This window comes from Protomyctophum parallelum, assembly GCF_964188405.1.
Source record: "Protomyctophum parallelum genome assembly, chromosome: 15".
Classification (NCBI taxonomy): domain Eukaryota; kingdom Metazoa; phylum Chordata; class Actinopteri; order Myctophiformes; family Myctophidae; genus Protomyctophum; species Protomyctophum parallelum.
Genome location: NC_139710.1, coordinates 39,442,092 through 39,469,621, shown reverse-complemented (window position 1 = coordinate 39,469,621; position 27,530 = coordinate 39,442,092). Strand labels below are relative to the sequence as shown.

Genomic DNA, 27,530 nt, shown 5'->3' with positions numbered 1-27,530 from the left:
AGTCATGGAAACTTATGTAATGCTATGCTCCCCTACTGAAGCCAAACGCACCGGTTAAAGATCCACCAACACAACTTGACCAAAGGTAACCTTCTCAAGACGCCAGAGACCAAAGAACCAGCACACATCGTTTCTTTTTACTTTGTTACTTTTATCAAGCTGGTCATATCAGTTGAATAGATCATAAAGCCAGATAAACTCTTGTGTTTATCAGGTCAAATGAGACTTTAACCCTCAATATGTGTTTTAATGCGGTTAGACAATTGTGCAAGTTACAGCACTTACATAAACAATATTTAGATAATAGGGTCGGATGTTAGGGGTATGCTTTTTCTTTTGTTTACTTTCCGCTCCGGATATAAAATGTTTTTAAATGCCATTCAAGGTCTTATTTAATCCTTTGGCTTGACTGGCACCAGCTGGTGTTTGTCTGTCTGACGGCTGTGGAAAGGCGAGTGAAATTGTTTTGTGGTAAATACAGGTGAAAGTTCAACCCAGGTCTCAAGTGACAGTAACCTAGATCATTTGCGGCAAGGTCACTTATTTAGTCGTAGCACATGGTCACCCCATATGCCTGGCGAGAGTCATTTGGCTACGCTAGTGTGTGGGACGCGTGCCAGCTGTAAGGCCCATGGGTAAACACTGTAGTTAAGTTACACAGGTGTCAATGGAAGCAACACTACAGAGAACACAGTAAAAACCTCAAAATGGAACCAAATGAACTGTAGGGTCTATTTTGTTCAATTTAATTTGTAATATATTCTCAGTAAAATTAATAGTATTTTTTAATGGGTAGGACAATTCACTAAAAATACTTTTGATGACATGCAGTCAGCGGTGTGACCAGGGGCTGGTTTGGGGCGACCTTTGCCACCCCGGAATCTGACTGGCCACTCTGGGTGAGAGGTGAGAATGCACCAACTCTAAGTAAAAACTGACAAGCCTGGTTTTTTTATGATAAAAATGATGGTCAGATGTAGTCATATAGTCAATAGTTGTACCTTCTTTGACAGCCTACTCTGGACTAGGGTCATGCATCTACGTGTAACAAAACAAGATTATAATCATGTTTACACATGGGATGAGTTAACATTAATTTGAATGCATTTCAAAAGAAGAAATTGGAAAATTATATTAGCAAATTAACAGATATCAGAATGCTCTGAAATCAGAGTCAAATATGCAGAAATATTAACCCATTCAGGACGGCTCTTTAGGCTGCCATGGAGCACTGAAGTCTGACATCAGTGCCACTAGAGCGTGCTATTCCACTGGTTCATGGGGTTATTTCTTGTGTTGAAAACGAATCCCCACAGGGAAGTCTAGATCACCTCATATAAGCTCTATTCCAAAAATAAACAAATCATCCGGGCTTTTCTGTCAGGGGGGTGGCTCTGCATCGTTTATGAACGTTAATATTCATTAATATTTGATACAGCCTGTTTCTGGAGAAAATTGAATTAATGCTGAGATAAAAGTCTTGAAACTACACTTCCGGGTCTGAGATCAATATCGCCACTAAAGTATGTCATGCTCCGTCAAGACAACAAGCAATGGGCACACACCATACACCATGGTGTATGGTGTGTGCGATGTCAGGTCTTCAGTGGTCTATTGGTATGTTTCATCATAAATTAACTTTAAACACAGGAATGTGAGAATGAATTAATGCATGTTGTGATGGAAAATGGTTGGAGCCCATAATTTAAGTTTTCATAATATTTTTTTATTTGTTTTGTTGACACTACACAAGACAGGTGTGATTATTACACCTGGACTTTTGGTAATATTTCTGCATTCATGGGAAAGATTTCATCAACTGGATTTTCATCGCACAGTGAATCGGGTGAACAAATTTAAGTTGTGAATATAATACATGTGACAGTGTGACAACTTTACCACACCAACAAGAAAGGAATCAATCTTTACATGAATAATTCATATACACAAATAACAATATATGTAATGTTGCAGAGTACACTACAGTATGCATACACAGAGAACAGAGCAGATTCAGTGTCTCTACATACACTCACAGACATGGAGGTAATTATCCTGGAGGCCATGTCATCTGCCTGCCTCCCATGACATGGATGTGAAGGTGGTACACAGACTGGGCACCATGCTTCCCATCATTGATCACTGCAGAGCACAACAAAAACACCCATCCTTGAGAGTGCAATAAATTGAAAATTAAATGGACCATTTCGTTCAATTCATATAGTATTTTCAAGGCCTTATGGGTGACGATTCGAATAAACAATACAAAAATGCCAAATATTTCCCATCAAAATAATGTATCAGTGTTTCCTGCAGGAAAAAGCTTTGGCATGGTGCTGGGCACGGGGGGACCTTCTGGCGCGCGTCGAAATTTTTTGATTAATTAGATTAATTAAATAGATTAATAAATTAAGATTAATTTGTATTATTGCTTTTGTATTGCTATTGGAGACACTGGGCAGGCACTGGGGAGGCACTCAGGGGCAGCACACTGGGGAGGCACTCAGGGGGACACTGAGGAGGCACTGAGGGGACACTGGGGAGGCACTGGGGGGACACTGGGGAGGCACTGGGGAGACACTGGGGAGACACTGGGGAGGCACTCAGGGGGACACTGGGAGGCACTGGGGAGACACTGGGGAGGCACTTTGGAGACACTGGGGAGGCACTCGGGGAAACACTGGGGAGGCACTGGGCAGACACTGGGGAGGCACTGGGGAGAAACTGCAGCCACTGGGGAGACATTGAGGAGGCACTCAGGGGGACACTGGGGAGGCACTCAGGGGAACACTGGGGGGACACTGGGGAGGCACTCAGGGGGACACTGGGGAGCCACTGGGCAGACACTGGGGAGGCACTGGGCAGACACTGCAGGGCAGACACTGGGGTGGCACTTGGGGAGGCACTGGGGAGGTACTGGACATTTCATATCACACACACACCATGATTCACTAGCCCCCTTTTTTTTTTGACAGCTTGGCATGGCGCGATTTATTTCAAGCATGGCGCAGCGCCATGCCAACAACATTGGCCAGGAAACCCTGATTTATGAATGATGCCTCATTCATACAGGTTGATCATACACATTATTCACGATGTGGACTCTAAAAAGAAAATCAACCTTGTTCCCAATAAAGATGTGGATGCTTTATTTTTATTTTTTATATTATTATTTTTTGCGGCTTACGCCTTTTATTGATTTTTTAAGGGACAGATAGTAGGCTGACAGGAAACGGGAGAGAGATGGGGGGATGACATGCGGTAAAGGCCGTGTCGGTTCGGGAGTCGAACCCGCGGCACACCGCGACTGGATCACCAGTCCGGTGCCCAGACCGTTACGCTACGGCCTGGGCCGTGGATGCTTTATTGCCACAGAAATTCACGTTGTGTGTGAATGTAATCATAACAGTGAATTCAAAAATATATATAATACAATGTGAATTTATATTCACATTAATGTCTGTAAACTGTAAAAACCTGATTATTGTTTTTATTTTAACAGTTCCCTCTCCAGTCACACACACACAACTAGAAATAACAACTTACCCATTCTGTAGCCGTCTTCTAAAGATTCTTTCTTGGCTACATTTTTGGCGACAACAAGGAGGTGTCCTAAGAGCTAATGGTTGAGAAAAAGAATAATAATAATAATATGTTATATAGGTCTGCATTGCATAGTAAATATTCAAATTAAAATGAGGACAGTGATCAATAGGGTAAATAAATAAAAATTACAAAGTAGGGTAAATAAATAATAATAATAATCACTGAAGAAAAAGTTGTATTTAACCCATTTAGCCTGACGTCGAAAGAAGCAAAGATTTTAGTTAAAATGTTCATTCTGTAATAATATATATTCAAAGATTTGAAGCACATTTTCACGATTTTTCAAAAATAGCAGACCTACAAGTTCATAGCGCTGCACTCGGTGCCAAGCTATGAGCTTGTAGATCTGCTATTTTTCTAAAGTATAACATAATGCTTTAAAACACCAAAAGGGGTTCCCGCAATGGGTTAAAATATAAACACATAAATAAATAATAATGATGATAATAATAACCTCTGCATCATCATCTTTAGCCTCACTAATTCTTGGAATAGGAACCCTTGGGATGACAAGGAAATGGACAGGGGCTTGGGCGTTGACATCTCTGAAAGCCAAACACTGATAAACACAAGCAGAAGCAATTAACTTTCGTAAAACATGCAAGTATTGATGACTATTGATACTCCACATGGGAACACATTGAAAAAAAGGGGGGAAAAGTGCATATTAATATGTTTTTGATGCTTACTGCTATTCTGCTTACCTTGTCATCCTCATAAATGATGTTTGCGGGAATACTTTTGTCAATTATTTTGGAAAATATGGTCGGAGCTGGGGACCCATACTTCTTACTTGCCTCTTCTGCCAGGCACACCTCCTCACTTTTGGTGCATAACTGTCTCTGTGGAACATTTTTCTTTTTTTAAACAATATATTTATTGCACTTTTCTTTTTTTTGTACAAACAGACAATACAACAGAACAATACATAATACATCAGACAATACAAAATTACTTAAAAAAAACAAAAACAAACATACAGTACATACATATATAAATACAATATAATAAAATAAGGGCACTTAGACTGGTAACAACCACAGAGTCCTTATGGCCACAAGACCAAACAGCTGCAGATAATACAATTACTCTGTGGAACATTTGAGTTGATTAAAAATACAAATGGAAAGCTACATCAATCCAGTGGTGCCTACTTTTTTTTTTTTTTAACTGCTTTAAAGTTTTACTCCACTACATTACAGATTAAAATATTGTACTTTTTACTCGACCATATTTATTACAAGTTATTACTTTGCAGATTCAGACTAATTAATATCAAACATAGATTGAACAAAGATATTATGGTACAATATCATATCATACTTTATTGTTCAGGCCTCAGCCATAGAAATAAACTGTATTTCGATTCAATATTAAAGTGATGAACACATGAATCAATCCTTTTAATTCAGTAACGTTATTCTGAATAGCCATTCTGCATAGTAATGAGTCCTTTATTTTTGGTACATCAGCATATTTTGATGCTTTATACCAGTTAGTTTAATAACAGATCAGTCTGTATTGATTTATTGAATAACAAATATGTACTTTGATTATCTTAGATGATGATGATGAACTGTTTGTTAAAAAAAAGCTTTCAAAGGTGATTGTAAAATAATGTTAAGTTTATTATGTGAAATGTAGGCCTACTTCATGATTTCAATTCAAATGTACAGATTTATCATGTCCACGCAGACCACGCTCGACCATTGCATTGGTGATGAAATCAACTAGGCTAATTCCCAGCACCTGAGCTGAGTTGATTTGGAGCTCTATGAGAGTAGCCTGGAAACCACAAACCAGACGAATCTGCCACAGGTCGGAACGTTCTGGCCAACAAGCAACAGCAACTTGTTTTTTCTGACGAAGTTCCCATATCGGACCGAAACTATAGTTTACTATGAGCACACTAGCACAGACCACTTTATTATAAGCATCTACAAATAAATTATATCTTCTTAAGTCGACGTCTCGGTCTAAAGGAGTCTTGGTGGGCCCTATTGTAAACAAGTGTAAATGATTTATGGTGTCGTCCACTCACCGTTAACCGTTTTTGTATTGAGTTGTACTTGAAATGTACTGTAATTCTGCAAACCGTTAATACATCAACCAATCCTTTTTTTATGCAGAGAGCGAGTCTTAATTTCTGCAGATCTTACCACTTTTCACAACATTGTTCAAACTTGCACTTTGTGGTGGTCTGGTGGACAACAACACAGACTTGTATACCTGTATGACTGATCCACGCGACAAGGGGTTACAGTGTTCAGCGCCAGTCCATGAAAACAGCAGGTGTATTACTATTGTTATTAAAAAGGAACACATCAGTACAGTTTAGGTTACGGTTAAACCGGTACCTCTGCTCCACGTGCACGACGGACAAACACACAGCTGGTCCTGAAGAACTGCGTCCGTGGAATTACACGAGGAATCATTATGATACTGCAAACATACTACTGAAACATAGATATATATAAAGTCTTGACTGCAAACTCTACTGTAAAGCAAAACCAGAAGTCACAGTTGTCTTGAAGAAAATGGGGTGTTTACTTCGTTTAATTTCCTCTCCCGTGCGTGTGTGGGGGGTGTATCTGGTTTTATCATGGTCCAAAGATGAAAACTCCGCACTCCGGGCTGTTTCAAGAAACAAAACGTGCGCTTCCCCCTAAATCTGGTGACGTCCAACCGGAAGGACCGAGAGCACCAGTCCAAAAAATGTTCAGATGCTATAAAAGTTATCAACGCGGCCCTAAGAATACGTTAAAAAAAGTATTAGGCCTATAATAATAATTATTATTATAATTATAATAATGATCACGATTAGTATTAAAGGACCACTTCACCACTTTTCAACCTATCTTTTGATTGATTGATTGATTTAAATATTTATTAACAGTTTGCAGAATTACAGTACATTTCAAGCACAACTCAATACAAAGACTGTTAAATGTGAGTGGACGACCCAATAAAGCATTCCACCTTGTTCAATTCATCAAAACATTTAGAGACGTACAAATAGACACTTCTATATAGCCAAAGAACAGAACGGAACAGGAATTCAAGGAGGTAAAAAAGAAACATATAGCCTACAGACTGAGGGAGGGGGGGGGAGGGATTCCGATTTTACGGGGGCCAGTTTCAAATTGCAGCCGTCCGTAGGTGCCGTTTGAGAGCGGTTTTGAAGGAGTCAAGGCCGGGATTCGCATGTCTTAATGACTTTTGGTAGGGTGTTCCACATTTTGGTGGCATAGGAGCGAAAATAATTTAGTCCCTAGCTTGTTTGTGCCGAATCTGGGTTGTACATGGTTTGTTGCACTCCCTCTGGTGTTGTGGGTGTGGACTTGGTTAACATTAAGGAAGTATTTAGCCAGGGTATCTTGGTGGTGTATCGAATCTTGTGGACCAGACCCATTGCTGTACTCTGTCGTCGACCCTAAGCCATTCCAGCCTGTCAAAGTGGGCAGGGGTGAGGTGGGTTCGGGGGGTGAGGCCAATTAGGAGCCTGACCAGTTTGTTTTGGGAGGTCTGGAGTCTTGTTTTAAGGGCCTTTGAGGTGCTGTGGTACCAAGAGGTGCATGCATAGTGGAAGAAGCCTTTTATGAGGGCTCCTGTTAAGGTCTTCAAGGTGTTTTTGTTGACCAGTGAGGAAATCCTGTAAAGGAATCTTGTTATAATTGGTCATCACTAGTAGTGATCATGATAAAATAGCACAATTACTTTCTACGTCTGTCTCATGGGAGGGCTGTGGGCAATTCAGAAAGTTAGAAACCTGTCCACCACTGGTGACGGCCATTGCCGTCATCACAAATGTGATGATGTCAGCTCAATTGGGCAAGTGGGCATGGCCGTTTTAGCCCAATGAGTGTTTTTTTTATTTTACAAAACTAATGCTTGCAATGGATTCAGTATCATGAAAACCCCCTAGTTTAACACGTCAGATGCTACAAAAGGCATGATAACATTTTGAATATTTTGCCTTCTATAGGTTGTTAATGGTATGGTCACATATTATGCCAATTATGAAAATTGCTCAACATATGCAAGTTAGCATCTGGCAGTTTCTGGTGCTGGGGATCCCATACTCAATATTTCTAACATAAAACGTTGGTGTACTGAACATGCCTGAGTTCACATTCTGGCAAGTGGACTAATAGCCAAGTTTTTTGTTTTTGTTCAAAGTTTCTTTATTCATTATTTTCCGAATCGCATCTTAATAAAACTACCATACAAAAAAGGGTGTATGTTACCCCTCCCACCCTCCAAAGTTCCTTCTCCGAAAGATCCACAACCCTGGTATTTTCATTTGGAAAAAAAACCCAAAAACAAATAAATCACACTTGTGTGAAGTGAGGGGAGCTCTTAAGACTCATTCATAGTCTGGGTTTTCGGTGGTGAGGTGACCACCGGAGCTGAAATAACGTTGAGCGGTGGTGAGTAAAAACAGAGAGAAGGGCGAAAACCCAGACTATGAATGAGCCTTAAATCTTATCATCATACGTCAAAGAAGTTAAGTATAAACTAAGTTTGAGTGAGTCATGGTTGTTACGGTTATTGCTGTTAGTTGGTCCACATCAAGGACACCATATAAACTTTAATTGATTAATTGAATACTTTACAGATTGCAAGGAAAGTACAGAAACTAGTTATGACTGACCACCCAGAACCTCATATATGGAGCCGACTATCACATCCAGGTCTGACATGATGGAGACATGGACTCTGTCTCTATATTTGGACATCATGGCTGACCATGGGAATCCATATGGATATCATCATCACATGTCAGGATGACACGAGCTATCTAACTATCTTAAATACCCAGGTTTAAGTTCTACTCGGATACCACTGTCCTGGTCGCAGTCAACCACTACCCTTTTCCTTTCTTCTATTAGTATTTCACAATTGTTTTGATGTGAAATAATCATAGTTTATATGGAAATAATACAGGGAATCATACAAGACACACTCCGATACAGTAGGTGGCAGTATGCACCTCAAAGCAATGGTTACAACAAACTGCCATAAAACTAAAAGAAGAAGCACGTCAGCTGACACATAATAAAGAAAAAAATAACCAACATGGCGACCCGCACCGCCAGCTTGCCCTTGCAGGCGCTTAACAAAAACAGCCCGTTGTTCAGGAGGCTCGTCCACACCGCCGAGGCGACCCCGCCGGTGGTCCGGCAGGCGGTGTATCCGCCCATAGTCGCATCTCTCACGGCCAAAAGCAAGTCGGCGCGCCGGCGGCAGACGGAGGAGCATGTGGAGAAGGTACGTGCCGTCAGCGTGCAGGACAGACTCGCGCTGCTCACCCGCATCCAGCGGATGAAGTACGTGGTTTACCCGCAGACGTTCGCCCGCAACGCGGACACATGGTACCAGCACTTAACCAAGACGGCGTGTCTCCCCGGCCTGCCGCAGCTGTTCCACTATGGTCAGGAGGAGGGGACCACCTTCACGGAGGAGCACTCTCCTCCGCTTGAACATCAAAGAGCGTCATCATCCCCGCCCGGCGGAGAAGAGGAGGCACTGCTGCTGGATGATGTCAGGTCCTATGTCACACATGCACTCTTACAGGTAGGGATGCACAGTAGGCTATTGACATTTGATTTTACAGATATAATACTGTGATCATTTGCGTGGTAAAATTGACTGATATGAATGGAATTGAATACACCCGGGCCGCACACTGTATTTGCTCGGTACATGTCATGAGTATTTAATTTTTAATAATGCAACGTTTCGGTCCCTCCGGACCTTCTGAATCTTCAGGCATAATTTACTGATACCAATATTGCAATACATGTTTGCTGCAGGGTCGCCAGGGGTTGACACTAAGGTCCCAGATGCACTTGCATATTGGGCAAGTACAGGTCATGTTCTACTTGCCCAAAGGTCATGCCCACTTGTGTAAATCGCCCATTCTAAAATGATAGGTAAAAATGTAATTACTGTTCAAATTAACACAGGGTTCTCAATTCTCATACCTCAATTATTATGCCAAATACCTATGAATATGGGTTCACACTTGTTGTTTAATATTTTTAATTGTAGCAACAAACAGTGATTTTATCAGTGTGATTGATATCAGATTTATTAGGTCTACCGATGCACATAACAACATTACACACGCAACATTTTTCAACGTGTTGACTCTTTTTTGAAAGCTTCTCCAGAAAGCACAGGAATATAACCAATACATTTTGTCATCGTTTCAATACAGATATTGCATGATTTTTAAGACCGATAAAGATGATTGCTTTATTTGATTATGCCTACTTACAGGAGCACTGGCACATGAAGAAAGGCAGATCTTTCCTGCATAGACATCAGGAGCTCTCTGCGGCCCCCTTCCTGCGGAATCTGGTGTCTGGACTCACCAATATGCTGATGAAACGCAACCCAGTGTTCCTGCATTCATGTTTAGGTATACAATACAGTCAAACCCTTAGGGTTCGTGGGGGTGTAAGATAAAGGGGCATGGAGTTGAATGGCTCTATACCCCTGACGGGTCAGTAGTACCAGGGTTCTCCCTGGTGTCTCCAGCTCTTTGGTGAACAGAAAATACATTTTCAGGTCGGGAGAATGTTTTTTTTTTATCCAGACAGAACTCCCATTCAGGATAGGGAATTGGAAGTGATGAAATTAAATGAAACACAAAATGAGCAGACAAAGTTTGAACCAACTGGACACTAAAAATCACACTTGTGTGAAGTGTATTTATACGGTATTTATCAGCCATATGATGTCTTACATTGTCATTTACTGCCCTAAGCAAACATTAAAGTCCATAGACTTGGCTGGCAAACAAATTACATCAGAACTTCCCTCTACAAACATTAAAGTCCATAGACTTGGCTTGCAAACCCTCTTTATAGAGCTTGAACGTTTTTAACCAATCAAAACAATACCTTTGAAAATAAAAACATCACTTTAAATGCGGCTTTACAATATTTTAGTTAAATTAACAAATTGATTTACTATGAATATTATTGTGTAATTATCGTTTTATTATCGTCCTAATGCTGCTTTATTTTCTTTTAGATGTTAGCCCTCAAGTGAATTTCTATTGGCTGAGAGGGCAAAGGACAATCCCTCAAGGCCATCGGAGAGGCAGAATAGAGACAACCCGGTTCCAGATTGATGATAAACCACAGTGTCAAATTAGGATAACCCAACAACTGCCACAGGTAACTTAGCAATAATGGTCAATAAGTCGATCAATAACCAGCGACGGCTCCAGAAAATTGTCACTGGGGGTGCTGGCTATTTAGAGGGGGGGGGGGGGGGGAGGGGCGTCCCTGTTGAAAATAATTGTAATGAATGGTCGGAATATTGGGTAGGACCAGTCATATTTATGGGTGTCGGATTAGGGGACAATTTAAATTAGAAAAATCTATAAAGTTCAGTTTAAAATGCATAATGGGTTGCTATTGATTTTACGTTTTGTTTACACCATGGAGGAGCAAAAACAGTGAAGCATTCAGATCGCTGTGTGTACTGTGTAACAATCTGATCTCATGCACTGTATGTTTTAGTTCACCCCCCTGGAGGATTCCTACACAGCTGAAGTTCCAGTGATCAGCCTGCCTCCTGACAGGTTGCCGTTGTTCAGGCGCCAATACGACAATAACATCTTCACAGGTAATGCAGCATCCTGCAGAAAATCACACCGCAGTCTGATTTATTCATCATCACATTGTTCATGTCAAATTCATATCAGCAGAGCAGTGAGTAGTATAGATTAGATTAGATTAGATGTCTTTATTATCCACAAGGGAAAATTGTTTTGCTCAGGTCAATGCATACATTCAGGACAATGAATAATTATACAAATACAATAAAACACCCAGCAAAGTACTAGTAAAATAATTATTATTTTTAAAAGCTATTTAAAAGAAAGCATGAAACACTCATAATGTGTGTGTGTGTGTGTGTGTGTGTGTGTGTGTGTGTGTGTGTGTGTGTGTGTGTGTGTGTGTGTCTGTGTGTGTGTGTGCACACGCATGTCCATTATCAGCGCTCAGTCCAGTTCATCTGCCTGTGTATGTGTGTGTGTGTGTGTGTGTGTGTGTGCGCGCGCGCGTGCCGGGGGCACTGGCAAGCAGGTCCAGTTGAGGTGAATCGGGTATTGGGGGTTTGTGTTTGGTACGGAGCCTAATGGCAGAGGGGATGAAACTGGCACTGCCCTCTAGAATCTCCATGCAGTGTATCTCCTACCCGAGGGCAGGGCCTTGAAGCTAGGGATGGCCAAATGGAAAGATTGTCTTAACCGGTTACCGCCAGGACTTGCCGGCTAATTAACCGTTATCCGTTAAGAAAAGAAAAGCGCTATTTTGCGCATAAAAAATAGACAAATACACCGTTTACACGTGGCCTGCTGTCAATCAGTGCACTAGTGCGCACTGCGTAGGCTACAGTCTTCTATACGCACACATGTATCGCGGACCGGTCGGGAAGGATTAGGAAGAGAGAGAGAGAAAGAAAGACGTGTTAGAGAGAGCGTCTCTCTAACACGCACGCGCGAGAGAGAGAGAGAGAGAGAGAGAGAGAGAGAGAGAGAGAGAGAGAGAGAGAGAGAGAGAGAGAGAGAGAGAGAACGTCTGAGAGAGAGAGGGAGGGAGAGAGGGGGGGGGGGGGTCCCGTCCGTCCGTCCCGTTAGCAACAAGCTAACAGCATACGTTCGTTCGTTCTATGATCCATAAAACGACAGATCCACAACGCAGATCGGAACCAACGTTCGTTGCATGAAGGGCAGATCTGCGGGCGCGCAGCGGCGCAATGCTGTGTGTGTGTTCGTCTTTTTTTCTTTTTCCCTCCTGCTTCCACAGTCCACTACATGCAGTTGTTTTTGTGTTTTTGTTTTGGGGGAAGTAAGTCACAGCACATGCGTGGTCACTGGTTGCACTGACAGTAAAGGTGGAAAGAGGGGCTTGGTGCTTTGGCCGCGGTGCCTGCTCTCGGCGCTTCAAAATAAAATATATATTTTTTTATCGGTAAACCATTAGCCGTTAGTGTTGTCGGTAACCAATTAATTAACGGCTAACGGCTAACGGTTATCGGTTGGCCATCCCTACTTGAAGCAGGTGCTGAGGTTATGAGTTGGGTCTCTGTGACCTTGAAGCAGGTGCTGAGGTTATGAGTTGGGTCTCTGTGACCTTGAAGCAGGTGCTGAGGTTATGAGTTGTGTCTCTGTGACCTTGAAGCAGGTGCTGAGGTTATGAGTTGTGTCTCTGTGACCTTGAAGCAGGTGCTGAGGTTATGAGTTGTGTCTCTGAGGGCAGGACCTTGAAGCAGGTGCTGAGGTTATGACTTATGAGTTGTGTCTCTCACGATCTTTCCTGCTTTCTTCACTGTCCTCTGGTCGTAGATATGCTGAAGGGCAGAGCACTGCATCCCACAGAGTTTAGACCCCATGTGGGTTACCCTCCGCAGCTTAGCCTTGTTGGACTCTGAGAGCCCTCCATACCAAGGGTTACCCTCCGCAGCTTAGCCTTGTTGGACTCTGAGACCCCTTTTCCACCGGTTGGTTCCCAGTGGGAACCGGTTCAGTTCTTTTTGGTTTTTAGTCCATGAGCCAGAGCTCCAAAATTGGTGGGCAAACTATACCCTATATTAAATTGTTTATAGGATCAATACAAGTAAATTAATACATGATAACCCTTCCATAGTAGTAGCTTTTTCATGTTTTTGATTATTTTGCATATTTTCCTACATAATGCCTCATTTGCATATTTACAATTTACAATTTAGGCATTTAGCAGACGCTCTTAATCCAGAGCGACTTACATTAAGCAAGAACAAAAAAGCAGACGTTCACCCGCAACGCGGACACATGGTACCAGCACTTAACCAAGACGGCGTGTCTCCCCGGCCTGCCGCAGCTGTTCCACTATGGTCAGGAGGAGGGGACCTCCACCTTCACGGAGGAGCACTCTCCTCCGCTTGAACATCAAATTTTCAATTTAGGCATTTAGCAGACGCTCTTAATCCAGAGCGACTTACATTAAGCAAGAACAAAAAAGCATGGGAATACATAACATAAGAACATTTATCAAGAAACATGCGTAAGCTAAGAAAGTAACAGTGGAATATCTATATGATGAAACTATACATATAAACTATACATCTATACTACTATGCTATACTTATGTACTATGATGTGCTATGACTACATACAATGCAATTATAGTGCTGTCTACATAACATGCTATAAGTCTGTATCAAATGCTATCTACGTCTACAGAAATGCTATCTAAGGGGGTGGGGTAAGTGCTACGGGCCATGATGGATTCTGAAAAGGTGGGTTTTCAGACTACGGCGGAAGATTGGGAGTGATGCTGCAGTTCTGACTGCAATGGGAAGTGCATTCCACAGTTTTGGAGCCAGAAGGGAGAAGAGTTTGGGACGTGTGGAGCGTTGTCCCGGCGTTTTTAGTGAGGGTACTTCCAGCTTCCCTGCGTTGGCTGATCTGAGTGCGCGGGAGGGTTTGTAGGGTTCGATCATACTTGCAAGATATTTAAAAATGTAAAATTTGTAATACAATAAATCATTGTCTTCGTGTAAGTACTCAATTGGGAGAGTTTAATGGTGATAACAATCTAATAGGTATGGTTTTGCCCACTCAATTCATAATTCACGTTTCAATTTTGGAGCTCTGGCTCATGGACTAAAAACCAAAAAGAACTGAACCGGTTCCCACTGGGAACCAACCGGTGGAAAAGGGGCCTGTGAGCCCTCCATACCAATCGTACCAGTCGTGGTCAGTTTTCTCTTTCTCTCCTCTCTGCATTCCCTAAAACAGTGGTTCCCACACTGGGGTACCCAGAGGTTTAGCCTAATTTGCAACATTCTCATCTCACTCAACAGTAAACAAACCAACATGTAGTATAATCAGGGTATCTGGCTATCTGCACATTTCTAAAGTGTCAATTTAACCCATTTTGAGAGGGAACCACCGAGTGGCACGCTATGAACTTGTAGGTCTGCTATTTTTGAAAAAACGTTAATGTGCAAGTCTTTCAGAAAATTGTCATGATTTAGAAGGTTAAGGACCTTTAACACCTTTGTAATACCAAATTGTTAAATATTACGTAATCAAAGAGACAAACATCGTGAAAATAGCTGATCAACTTGTAGTTTGTCTATTTTCACTATTTATCTGTGGAACCGAGTCAAACTAAATGTAATGTGTACAATTCCAAGTGCTTGTCAGGGTGAGGGGTCCCCAGTTCATATATTACTATCTTGGGGGTTGAGGCCTGCGCTAGCCGCAATTTGCAACTCTAGATTTTTTTTTATTGGGATGAATCTAGAGTTGCAATACCCTCCCCATTCATCCAATTTGCGTTTGCGATCTGCTTGTATTAAACAAGCAGATCAGATAAACTCACCAACATTGCAGCTGTAGGTCAAGCTTTAATTATCCTCTTTCAATCTGCCGAGCTTTTGTTTCATAAAAACCCACCGTAGACACCAGACTACGTACTTTCTGTCAAGACATTCTGTGCAGGTGATTCTTTTTTGTGTTGGAGTTTGGAAGCACTCGTTTTTATTAACGGGTCGTGCTGCTGCCTCCTGCATTATGTGCACATTTTAAATGGGTGGTACGCAGGGCCGTTCAGTGACTTCGACGAGTGCTTCCAAACTCTCTTTTAGACGGCGACGATCTCCATATAACACGTCAAAGTCCCGTTGCGTTCTCATTTTTTCTTACCCTTTACACGAGAACGCACACGTTATGATATGATGTGCTATTATGCTATACTGTCGCTAGGTGGCGATAACGGGCTGCCAAATAGACAGGTCACCCACGTACAAGAAGAAGAAGCCCTTCACGCAAGCGGCGCAACACTGCTCTGGGCGCGCCACGGGATGGTATATATTTTATAATACATTAGGCTACATAAACGCTGCTGCCGCGGCTGCCGTCTATCACAAGGCTTTTTATTTACATCATGGTTTTACATTCAACATCGCTGATGAGGCTGAGCAGCACTTTGTAGGCGAGGAGGGAGGCTTGTTCAGGAACTCCATTATATCATAATTATATAATAATAATAATAATAATAATAAACTTTATTTGTATAGCACTTTTCATACATAAATGCAGCTCAAAGTGCTTCACAGGGCAGGACACAAAAATAAAATACAATAAAACACAAGTAGTTAAAAAGATAAAACAATAGCAGAGAACAAAACTGAATATAAGAGCATAAAATAAATAAAAACACATAAAAATAAATAAAAAATAAAAATAAAACTCAACTAAAAGCAAGGGTGAAGAGGTGAGTCTTGAGTTGAGATTTAAAAATGTCTACAGAAGGTGCGTGTCTGAGCTCGAATGGAAGTTTATTCCAGGCTGTTGGGCCATAGAAGCACAAAGCTGCCTCACCATACATTTTTGTGCGCATTCTTTTAGGCACTTCAAGTAGGCCAGCATTGGAGGACCTGAGGGGGCGGCTAGGGACATATCTAGGTAGGCAGTCACGGAGGTACGGAGGTGCGAGACCATTGAGAGCTTTATAGACAAGTAACAGAATTTTAAAGTCAATCCTAAAAACAACCGGAAGCCAGTGCAGTGATGCCAGAACTGGAGTAATATGTTCTCTCATCTTAGTTCTAGTTAAGACTCTAGCTGCAGCATTTTGGACAAGTTGTAATCTGTCAGTCGTATTCTTAGGGAGTCCTGAAAAAAGTGCATTGCAATAGTCAAGCCGAGAAAAAACAAAGGCATGGATTAACGTTTTTGCATTGTCCAAGGACAAATAGGCTCTGATTCGTGCAATATTTCTAAGGTGAAAAGAGGCAATCTTGGTAACATGATTAATGTGTGAATTAAAATTCAATTCAGAATCAATAATAACCCCCAGGTTCTTTACTGTACTGTTACTTTCTACAGTCAGGTTGCCAAGTCTGCTAATTATTGATTATTTTTGCTCGCTAGAACCGATTATAAGAACTGGCTCTGAATATGGCTCTGCATTAATGTAATAAACATGCGCTGTGAGACAACGTGAGCCATGATGTCATAAGTTTTGCGGATTCACCGTTTTGCCTGTTTATATGGAGACCATAGGAAACGGCGTTCTCAAAGATTTCCACTCTGGGAGGTGGTTTCACTTTGTTGCGTTTTCACCTCCTGAGAACACGGTTCTCGTCTAAATGACAGCAGCAAACGATACTTTATTTTACCGTTTTCTATGAACACCATCCTCGTGTAAATAGCACCTTAGAAAAAGAATCACCTGCACAGAATTGATTGACAGAAAGTAGCTCATAACATGTCTACGGTGGATTTTTATGAAACAAAAGCTCGGCAGATTGAAAGAGGATAATTCAAGCTTGGCTCAGAGCTGCAATGTTGGTGTGTTTAACGTTGTTTAATACAAGCAGATCGCAAACGCAAATTGGATGAATGGGGAGTCAATGGAGGGTATTGCAACTCTAGATTCATCCCATTATAAAACAAATCTAGAGATGCAAATTGTGGCTAAGGCCTGCGCTTGCCCTAAAATAAAGGAGACTCCTTTCACAACTGGGCCATGTAATAGTCAGTCAGTGCAGACAGCCAGACCAGTCTAAGGTCGTGTTCACACCTCTACTTCGGTAGACTCGATGCAAATGGACCGAGAACTTGCATCATTCTTGCATATTTAATTTGCTGCGTTTGTCTTCACACTGGCTGTGTAAACCGCACTAAGGTGTGTGTGTGTGTGTGTGTGTCCATAGACATATAAACGTGGACGCCCTTTCCGCCTGCAGCGTATGTGCTCAAGGGAGGGCAAAACTTTCCTGAGATTCCTTGCGAAGCCCTGCGGAAGCATGAGCGTGCGTCACAGAGCTGTGTCACAGAACATGTTAACACGTGACGTAACGTACTGTACCTTCCACACTTCCGGCGTACTTCCTCTCCCAGTGTAAATTCTTCTGCCCCTCCTTCAACACACATCGCACCAACGATGCAGCATCTATTTCTTTTTATATCTGTGTGTGTGTCTCAACATTTCCCCCTCTCTCTGTCCCAGGTGCCAAGCTACCAGACCCAGCATGTTATGGCCACACACAGTTCCACCTCGTCCCTGATCGCTACCACCGGGACAGAATGGCCAAACGTAACGAAGCAGACCAGGTGGAGACCTTCCTCAGGGCCAATGGCATGGCCAGTCTCTTTGCATGGACAGCGGCTCAGGCCATGTATCAAGGTAGGTTGTCACGGCAGAGATCACAGCAGATGCACAGCTAATTGTGCAAATTCGTTTTTTTTCTTTAAGTCAGTGGTTCTCAAACATTGTCATTTCAAGGATACCCAAATGATATTTACTTGGCCGTGAACCCCCGTCTGAAATAACATTGTGCCAGGGACCTCCACAATCATTTTTTAAATGTTCACAAATAGACATAAAATAGGGTTAATGTTTTTCACCCTGTGCCAATTGCCTAAGCTGTAATTCTGTGCACTACTCTCCCTTTGCCAACCTGCGGAGAGTCCCGAACTGAGCTCATGCTTCCTTCAATGCATGAGGACTGAGCAGGCCGCTTACAGCGCCACCGTGTATTATTATGACAATTATATATTTCATTCAAAACAACTTTTTTGAGGTATCGCTCAAATCCGCCATACCGCCGGTAAACAGTGATTTATTTCTGCGATGAAGAAAAAATCCATATCTCCCCAGCCCTAGACTTAATCCAACTCTTATATCTGCAGGGTTCTGGAACTGGGCGGACGTGAGCAGGCCGTTCACGTCCCAGGCCGTCATCACAGACGGCCAGTACTTATCCTTCTTCTGCTACCAGCTCAACACTCTGGCCCTGTCCGTAGAGACAGACTCAGACAACCCCAGGAAGAACCTGTTCTGGGGCACGGAGAGCATGCGTCTGTACGAGCGGGTTGAAGACGGAGCAGTGGTGGGCCTGGACGACAGCGTCCTCAAACTCCTAGTCCAGTTCCTCATGAACAAACCATAACCCATCTACCATGTAAGTTCTTCCTCCTAAGGCACTGGTTTCTGTTTAATTTCAAGGATTCCCTGTTTGATATGCACCAGAATCCCGATAATGTTAACCCCTGAGACTGTACAAATCATGGAACCAAATGGACCTGTAAAGGTGGAATCATGCTGTTTGTCATCATTTTACAGGAGTGGGTGTTAAAGCAGTAAATCTCTAGTTATTTATATACAAGTGACAAGTTTGATGCTGCTAGCAGAGCTTAGACTAAAGAAAGCAGCGACGTAAAAATCAAGACGTTTTTGATGATCATACATTACCCATTATTTGTCCAATCTGTTCATGGTTGGGGTCATTCTTTTTTTTTTACCAGCTGCTGTGTGAGCCAGCTGGTCAACCTATCGTCCTGATTGGCTGCCTCGTCTCTAGGCAACCAGACACTTTTTGCCTCTAGCCGACCTCCCAGGCATGGGATATAAGGCAGCAGCTGGTAATTACTTGCGCAAGCAGAGCGTGCAAGTAATAGTTTTCGTCCAGGGTGATGTTTGATGCGTATGCACCGTGCCAGCGTATGAAGTAATGACTTGTGAACCAATTACACCCTGGCATCGAGTCCTTTAATCCACATCTTTATTACGTCATCATTGAGAGCTAGTTATACCAGTTATACCCTGACATCATATGCTGCTACGATACATACGCAAAGTAACCACAGTATACCGCTAATCAACTTACAAATTACATATAGGCATTTCCTTTAATCTACCCGACACTGATCGACATATACGTCACCAGAACTTGCACGCTCTGCTTGCGCACTAGTAGGCTACTTGTGTGCATGTACTTGTGTGAACAAGCAAGTAGGCACTCGCCAGAGTGCAGTTCTAGTTAATTTATGTTATCAATTCTTGTTTTATCCATAAGGGTCTGTTTGGTTCTATTTGTACAATTACATTTTCAATTCAAAGGGCTTTATTGGCATGAGAAAACATACGTTAACATTGCCAAAGCAAAAGTGGTAAACAGAAAATACATACAGAAATACATAACCTTTGAACCAAAAATACTGTATCACTTCCTACTGTGACTTATGATAACAAATGAGAAATAATGCAGTTTAAATAAACTCACTTTACATCAAAGTGTTTGACTTGTCTAGTGCAGAGAGTAAATGCATAAATGTAATGACTATGAACATGGAACCATCTGATCTTACTGTATGCCAATCAATTGTACTTGAATCACTGCTATTGTGTATTCATATTTATGCAGAGTTAAATAAAATTAATATGCTTTTCAAACGTTCATCATATTGATAAATGCTACATCATTCATAATCTATATTTTGGTATGGTTTATTAGATTTAGAGTAGACTACTCATCCACTAGGAGGCACACTTGTCACATAAAATGGCCTTTTACAAAGTTCTTTGACACACATGGTTATATATATATATAGGTTTTAATTTTTGGGTTTGCACACATGCCTTAATATATTTATCTTCAACTTTGTGAAGGCAAAACATAGTATGTGCTGAATGTAAAGGTGAATACAGTAGGTAGACCTGTAAGACGTTTTGTCAACCACTTGAACCCTGGCGTTGCATATTCTGGGCATGTCGTAATGGGTGAAAATAGATCTGCAAGCTATCTGACATACAACGAAGAATTAATATAGGGTTTAAGGACACTACTTCAAGCACGTACTTCATCAACGTGGGTAATCATTAGACATGAATAAAAGAAACGTTACTTTTCTTTTAGGGAATAGTGTGATGGGTTTTACCCCCTTTCATAGAATAAGGCACTGCACACAAATCATAATGTGTATTGTCAAGCAAATGCTTTGAATGAAGAATGAGATTGAGTTAAGATCCAGCATCTTGGTACTGTGGCAGGAAGCGTGACATGGTTTCGTGACTAAACCACACTTTTATCAGCAAATGTCTTTCCACAGATGTTTGTCAATTGGCTGAAGGCAAACTAAGCTGTTTGTGTTCATACTATTTGTTTCGATTTTGTTATTATCCTCGATCTTCATACGAAATAAACACGATTTTCTTAGTCACCATGGAAAGACATATAGTGGAGTCTGTTCATATAATGTAGTGAAAATACATACATGCCAAGATGAGTCAATAATAACAGATTAATATTTGGTGCTGCTAGTGCAAATTGTTGCCCTCCTTTTTGGTGAACATGTTTTGATCAGTTAAATCCTAAGTGTACATTTACATCAGAACTAGGCAGGTCATTGTAGGCAAAATATAGATGGGCTACAGTATGTAGCCCATCTATATATAGGTCTATATATAAGTGGCTTACTATTGTGTAGTAATGTTATGTACAGGTATTGCTACATTATTGTAGCTATATTAGATCAATACCAGTGTATCCTCATTCCTCACGATTACAACATTGATCGGCCAATTTCACAGAGCAGGAAATATGCAGAGAATCATCTGGAGAATGGAAGCTGTCATCTTCGCTGCTTCAAACCTTCCGTTGTCTTATTGATGTCTCACTGTTCTCTCCTTGTGTACTGCAGAAAGATTTTAAAAAGACAAAACATATCGTGAACAGATGCAAACTGTAGACAGACAGTGGGTTATTTAATCGAGCCTCTGAAAGAATCTAAATAGATCCAACTACTTACAGCTGGTTAGTTTGCTCAGTGTTTGTCCCATCGTCTGAGAATAAAATGTTGAACACAATTAGACAATTAGAAATATGGACTAATCATCTCTGACTTGAAAATGTACAAAAGAGTCTTTATACTATTTTTTAGCTACAGTATGTACCTGTGTCCCCGGGCGTTATCTTGCTACTCTTCTCATAGAGCAGAATGAGGACGACGAGGATGATGACCTCGATTACGATGGCTATGAAGGGCTTGAGAGGCTCCATGAAGCTGATGACCCTTATCTCTGTGTGGCTCAGGCTGGTGCCCACTTCATAGACGGCACCGCAGTAGTACATGCCAGAGTCACTCTGCACCACGCCCAGCACCACCAGCTTGGTCTTCTTTTGGTCGTTTGTGATTTTGTAGCGATGCTCCAGGCTGCTGTTGATGAGTGCCTGGTGTGAACACACAATTAACCACTCAGTATTTTCTGTTTTCTCTTTATCTTGTGTGGAAAGCTTTCGCTGAAAATAGCCGATTGACAAGCTTAACCACTTTGATGCAGATTTGTACTCATATTTTCATGTTCAAAAATAAAATATTAAAATAGGACATTCACATATTATAAAATAAAATAGGCCTAAGATGTATACAATTTTCATATTACAAAAAATATGAAACAAATGTGATTATAATATATTTTGAGAATTTGTGCATATATATATAGTAATTACAGTACATGCCTGAAATAGGGACACCAGTTTGGCTGATGAATGAACATTTAGGCACAATCATATATAATTCATACATAAGCTATTTTAAGTCATTGGGAGGTAGCCTAGGCTATTACACAAGACTACAGTGTATCGCACACACCTTGTCCGTTCCGTTTGGTTTATACCAGTGCCAGGTCACAGGCGTTGGTTTGGTGTCTTCCATTTTACATGCAAGAACCACTGAATCGCCCACATAGCTGACAACGGGCTTGTCGTGTACCTCGCCCATCTGCGGAACTGGTAGAAGTAGAACGGAGGAAATGAGTAGAATGAGTGAGAGGATGCACGGTGTATCTTACAGTAAGGGTTTCTCAGAATTGTGTCATGGAGAGGGAGGCTGTGCTCTTGACATATCAATATTACTTTGCCTGATTTGACCCATTTAAGCCTGGTAAAAACAAATGGTGAGAATAGCAGATATAGTACATACAAGCTTGTAGATTGTCTATTTTCTTTGAAGATTTTGGAAGAATGAAAAACAAAATGTATATTCGGCTCGACTATATCAAGGTATTTTGTCAAAGATGATGTGATTTTTGTCCATATTGCCCAGGCCCATGCAGTGTCACGCCTTCAACCATTTTCTTTTCTTTACTACAGATATATTTGACTATGGGATGTCTAGAATAGACCTACTCTACTGTGATAGTTCCTCAGATATTGGGATATTAGCTATAAGCTATAAGCTCAGAGCAAGATCTTTCATAGAAAATGTTATATTTGAATAAAGGCTACGTGAAACACTGTACCTGCGAAAATAAAGTCTATTTTTGCCACCCCATCAAAGACACAGGAGTAATTTCCGAGGGTTTCATCACCAACAATGCTGAACCTGTGAATTAAAATGGCATCACTCAATAATGAAATTCCATGTACAGAATGAACAAATATATGAGTATATATGAACTCATCAGACAAGACTTTAAATAAATGTTACACTGTGATCAAACACAAATATCAAATATATATATATATAACGGTCTACATCTCCCAAAACGTAAAGTGTGGGCATCAAAAGCAGAGGCATGCATAGATGCACGAGTCAATGATCCGTACAGTAGGCTACTTACTCTCTTTTGAGGTTGTATTGGTTATTTTCCAATGGTACCGCGACGTGGCTGTTCTCAATTTCACCCTCATTTCTTTTCCAAAACCCAGTGATGTTTGGTAATTTGCTTTCAGTTCCGGTCCAGGTACACTGTAGCTCATATGTGACGGGTTTCAGCACCTCAACATACTCAACGTGACTTTTCCCTGTGGTGAGAAGTGTTTGGGTCAGGGAGGTAGGGAAGGATTTCAAAACACAGAGACAGCTGTTCCTTCACAACAACATAGTTTAATTTTCAGAACATTACAAATTTTGGCGGCCCCCATGCATTAGGAGGATAATATCAGTCACCAGGGATGTGTCTAACGTGGATATTAACATGGAGTTTGAAATTGGTAAATATCTATTGAATCAACTGCACATGAAAACAAGACACACACACACACACACACACAGCTTAACAGTTAACAGATCGCTGTGGTCGTCAAACACCACGTCTGTTTACCTTTTAAGACCACACTCCTCCGGACTGGTTCTCCGGGGACCACTGGGGAGCCAGGTGTTTCAGGGGCCTCTTCTAGAACGAGACAGAGCACAACAATCTGTACATTTCAAATCCTCTCCCAATGGAGTTTAATGCCCAAGATTAAAACAAAAACCCAGGTTCTACCCTTCTTCCATGCAAGAAGATATGGGCCCGTGAACTTTGTATTTGACAATACTACGTCTACTTGTCAACAGAAGATGTCCTACCTGACACCAGGGTCAAAATTCCTCAATGGAAGATCAGAGAAACCACCTCACTGCAGGTTGCAATAACGCTACCATACAGATTGGTTAATGAGTAATGCATTCATGTTGGTAGGTGGGACTGATTTTGATTACATTATGCCAAGACTAAGTACATCAATTTATCAGTTAATGTATGCTTTGTATTAATATTCTAAATGTGCAAAGTAACTAAAGCTGGAGTTTAATATAGCATAGAAAATGGAAATGATCATGTAAAGTAAAAGTTTCTCATACTACCTTGTCTTCATATGATTTGTCCTCACTAATGCTCATTGTACCATTTCATAATTTCATTGTACCATGCTCATTGTACCATTTCATAATTTCATTGTACCATGCTCATTGTACCATTTCATAATTTCATTGTACCATGCTGATTGTACAATTTCATAATTTCATTGTACCATGCTCATTGTACCATTTCTGCCTACTCTGTACACAAAAAGGGATGGACAGTTTAGAAACCTGACTACCAATTACATCATCAGTGACATCTCTAGTCTCTAGAGACAAACACTAAAATCCTCATTGTTAATTTAACCATTTGTAACTCTGAGTGTTGGTTACATTTGTACTCTCTCCGAGTTAAAATAACACCCACTCCACAGCAGAGCTAGTACAGAATGCTACTCTGCCCAAGCCCATACAGATTAAAAAAAGGATATCATGACCTCTCCCAATGTTTGCAAGGTCACACGATTCTGCATCACAAATTCACAAGCCACAGAAACTGGTGGACACAATGCGAACACACACACGCACACACGCGCACGCACACACTTACTTGTATTGATGCCTGTGGAGGACAGAAGGAGGAGGATGACTTGAAAAGGGAGCCGGGTCCATGAAGCCAACATGCTTTTCTCAATCCGCTCTCCGCGTCTATTCTCTCTCTCTCAAACAGAAAGTAGGTACAGGAACCTTGGTGGTGCTGCTGTTGCTTGTTCATCCGAGGTCTCTATACGTAACAGATCCCCTTCTCTCTGCACCCCCCCACTGGCCCAGCAGCAGTATTCAGTGACGCAGTCATTCTGCTCTGCTCCTGCTCTGTGGGCTGGCTGCCTCCTCCTCCTCCTCCTCCTCCTCCTCCTCCCATCCATTATTCAAACAGACACACCGTACGTGTGGCTCGTGTCCTGTCAAAAGCCTGTGTCACTGTAACCACTTAAACCCTCTCTATTCTTAGTAAATCCGAGTTGCAACTGAACTGAACTTGAACTCCAAAAATGGCAGATCTGCAAGCTCATGGTGGATTCGCTTTGCTAACCGTAGAGTTGTGAGGAACAAAATATGTGGGTTTTTTTTTTATATTTAGGAATGTATTAATATTAATAAAATCTGGGAATACATTTCTTACCACGAATTCTCTTTACAAACACCAATGTGTTTGTAAAGGTGTCTACTAACATATCACACATTGGTTTCTATTCAGCCACCCTATGGGATTTTTTGCTGAAAGGTGGGGTACCATTAAGAACCAATATAAGGCCAAATGTTCTAAATTTAATTATACTTTATGTAGCATATGACGTGCCATGATTCTGAACCCATTCCAAGCATTAGTTTTACACAAAAACACTCCTTGGGCTAAATTTGGCCATATGCACTTGCCCAAATCATTTTTATGGCTATGGCCACAACGGCTATGGCCGTTTTTAGTGTGTGTTTTTCGTGCAAAACTAATGCTTGTAATGGATTCACAATCATGAAAACAGGGGGTTTTCATGACCCGTCACATTCTAGTTAAAGCATAATGAAATTGGTTGATAATGGTATATATACCCCAACTTTCAGCAGCTGTCAAAAAGTCCCCTAGGGTGGCTGAATAGAAACCAATGTGGAATATGTCAGTAGTAGACACATGTACAAACACATTGGTGAAGAAATGTCCTGGTAAGAAATGTATTCCCAGATTTGACATTCTGACAATTTCCCTGACTATAAACCACTTAAACCCCAGAACCAGTATTGTGTATTTTCAGTGAAAGCTGTCCCCACAATAACATAAAATACCCTAAGTGGTTACAGTTCATAATATGTGGTGTAATAATATTCCTGCACATGTACAGTGTGTGTGTGTGTGTGTGTGTGTGTGTGTGTGTGTGTGTGTGTGTGTGTGTGTGTGTGTGTGTGTGTGTGTGTGTGTGTACTGTACATTTGCTGGGGTGTTCCGTTGGTTTAAATATGTGTGTCGTGATGAAGAGTAGAGATAAGGTTGGGCGTAGCCCAAGTCAGGCTGAGGGTAGTCATAGTCAGTCAGATGTACACAGACGTTACCGTGTGCTCAAATATAGATTAGGCTAACTGACACACTCTGAATATATTAACCCATTAAAAGGAGTAGTTCACCCAAAATGACTTATTTTCTATCAATTACACACACACATGAAAAGAGATTTATTTTGTTTTTGAAAGCATTCCTGAGCCAATAATGTAATGACCTGTGGAGTCTCAGGTAGGAGGCTCAATTGAGCTCCTACTGACGTGGTTAATTATTAGTATTGGTTATGCTGTGAATAATATTTATAGTATGGAAATGTTGGTCTTTTGTTGATGGCTTGTATTATAATTTGTTTCTTTCTGTGTTTCATGTAAGGTAGTGAATAGAGGTGAATATGTTGGAGAGTGAGAGAGGCTGATGGCTGGCAGTGATAAGTGAATGATTGAATGCAGACATGGCTGTGAGATTGACAGGTCCCCACTCGGACCTGCCCCTCCTTGGGTGTCCTTGCCCACACCCTAATACCAGTTGGCTGGGCCATCATCCTGTTGCCTATAAATGCTCAGTTGAATTTATGCTCTGGTTGGGACGACAGCAGTTTGCAGCAGAGACTCGGTTCCTCTTCCTCTTCCTCAGTCCTTCAGTTTATCAACTTTATGAGTAAAACCTCAGTGTTATTGTTGTTCCTATATTCTATTTTGTACTATTTTGTACTTCGCTAAAGTAACACCCTGCCACTGCCATCCTGTAGTGGTGTTAGGCCCTTGGTTAGGGGTTGAGTTAGGGGTAAATCTTTTGTTTTGCACAATCCGTTGGGACCACTCCGGAACTACTATGAGAGGTACAATTCTGGTATGTGGAGGGACTAGGCTCTGTGGGTTGCCTCCTGTCCGGGCCCCTCCTACGTCTCTCCAGGTCCACTCCAGGGGGGCAGTCAGACAGATATTTTGTGAAGCCACAAGGAAATCGGGATTTCCTGAAAGTTCATATAATGGCCTGTTGTGGCGCTGTCATTGGGCCCAAAAGAACCCATAGCCCCATAGAAGTCCATGTATTTGGGCCCAACTTCACCTAGACTGTATTACATTAATAAACATGGTCATGAATACTTTCTGCTTCCAGTCACTAGTTTAAAGTCTCATTTCTAATGTCATAATATTCTTTTTGGAAAATTATGGTCCCATTTATAAAAGAAATTACCATAAAGTCGCGCATGTTCTGAGGGGCGTGGCTACCGTTACAGTCTATGAACGGGATCCCCCACCCACTCGAGTCAAAATAAAAACCAACGGAGAAGAAAGGGGGAAGTCCCGCCTCGTTGTCTGGGCCAGCCAATGGCCAGCTGGGCCCAAACGGATCTAGAAAGATGGCGATGTACACAAGGAAGGACTGACAGGCTTCATTTTACGTTCATGTTAGACCCGGGGAACGCTTTGTCCATATTATTTACAGTCTATGGTCTACTCCTGCTCTCACCAGGAGTACCGCCAGGACCTGTGTGTTGCACCAGAC

General features: G+C 41.5%; 3 protein-coding genes across 4 annotated transcripts; 1 reads left to right on the top strand and 2 right to left on the bottom strand.

Moving 5' to 3' along the window:
* Positions 1 to 782: 782 nt before the first annotated feature.
* On the bottom strand, positions 783 to 5,953 carry hint2 (histidine triad nucleotide binding protein 2). Its single transcript, XM_083785062.1, has 5 exons — positions 5,836 to 5,953; positions 4,311 to 4,448; positions 4,061 to 4,165; positions 3,547 to 3,619; positions 783 to 2,142 (listed from the first exon to the last, which is right to left on the bottom strand). Exons 1-5 carry the CDS (start codon positions 5,929 to 5,931, stop codon positions 2,051 to 2,053), a joined length of 504 nt encoding a protein of 167 aa, XP_083641188.1. The 5' UTR covers positions 5,932 to 5,953; the 3' UTR covers positions 783 to 2,050.
* A 2,726-nt stretch (positions 5,954 to 8,679) lies between these two features.
* On the top strand, positions 8,680 to 19,865 carry mrps30 (mitochondrial ribosomal protein S30). Of its 2 annotated transcripts, XM_083784419.1 has the most exons (7): positions 8,680 to 9,183; positions 9,892 to 10,033; positions 10,651 to 10,796; positions 11,145 to 11,250; positions 17,634 to 17,810; positions 18,317 to 18,588; positions 18,932 to 19,865. In XM_083784419.1, exons 1-6 carry the CDS (start codon positions 8,686 to 8,688, stop codon positions 18,574 to 18,576), a joined length of 1,329 nt encoding a protein of 442 aa, XP_083640545.1. In that variant the 5' UTR covers positions 8,680 to 8,685; the 3' UTR covers positions 18,577 to 18,588; positions 18,932 to 19,865. The 2 variants fall into 2 exon arrangements, with proteins under 2 accessions (XP_083640545.1, XP_083640544.1); XM_083784418.1 differs by having other exon boundaries at positions 18,317 to 19,865.
* Positions 19,866 to 20,019: 154 nt separating this feature from the next.
* emb (embigin) lies at positions 20,020 to 24,858 on the bottom strand. The gene is made up of 8 exons (XM_083784420.1): positions 24,582 to 24,858; positions 23,511 to 23,582; positions 23,028 to 23,211; positions 22,707 to 22,789; positions 22,058 to 22,194; positions 21,360 to 21,636; positions 21,215 to 21,248; positions 20,020 to 21,100 (listed from the first exon to the last, which is right to left on the bottom strand). Exons 1-8 carry the CDS (start codon positions 24,652 to 24,654, stop codon positions 21,052 to 21,054), a joined length of 909 nt encoding a protein of 302 aa, XP_083640546.1. The 5' UTR covers positions 24,655 to 24,858; the 3' UTR covers positions 20,020 to 21,051.
* Positions 24,859 to 27,530: the final 2,672 nt, after the last annotated feature.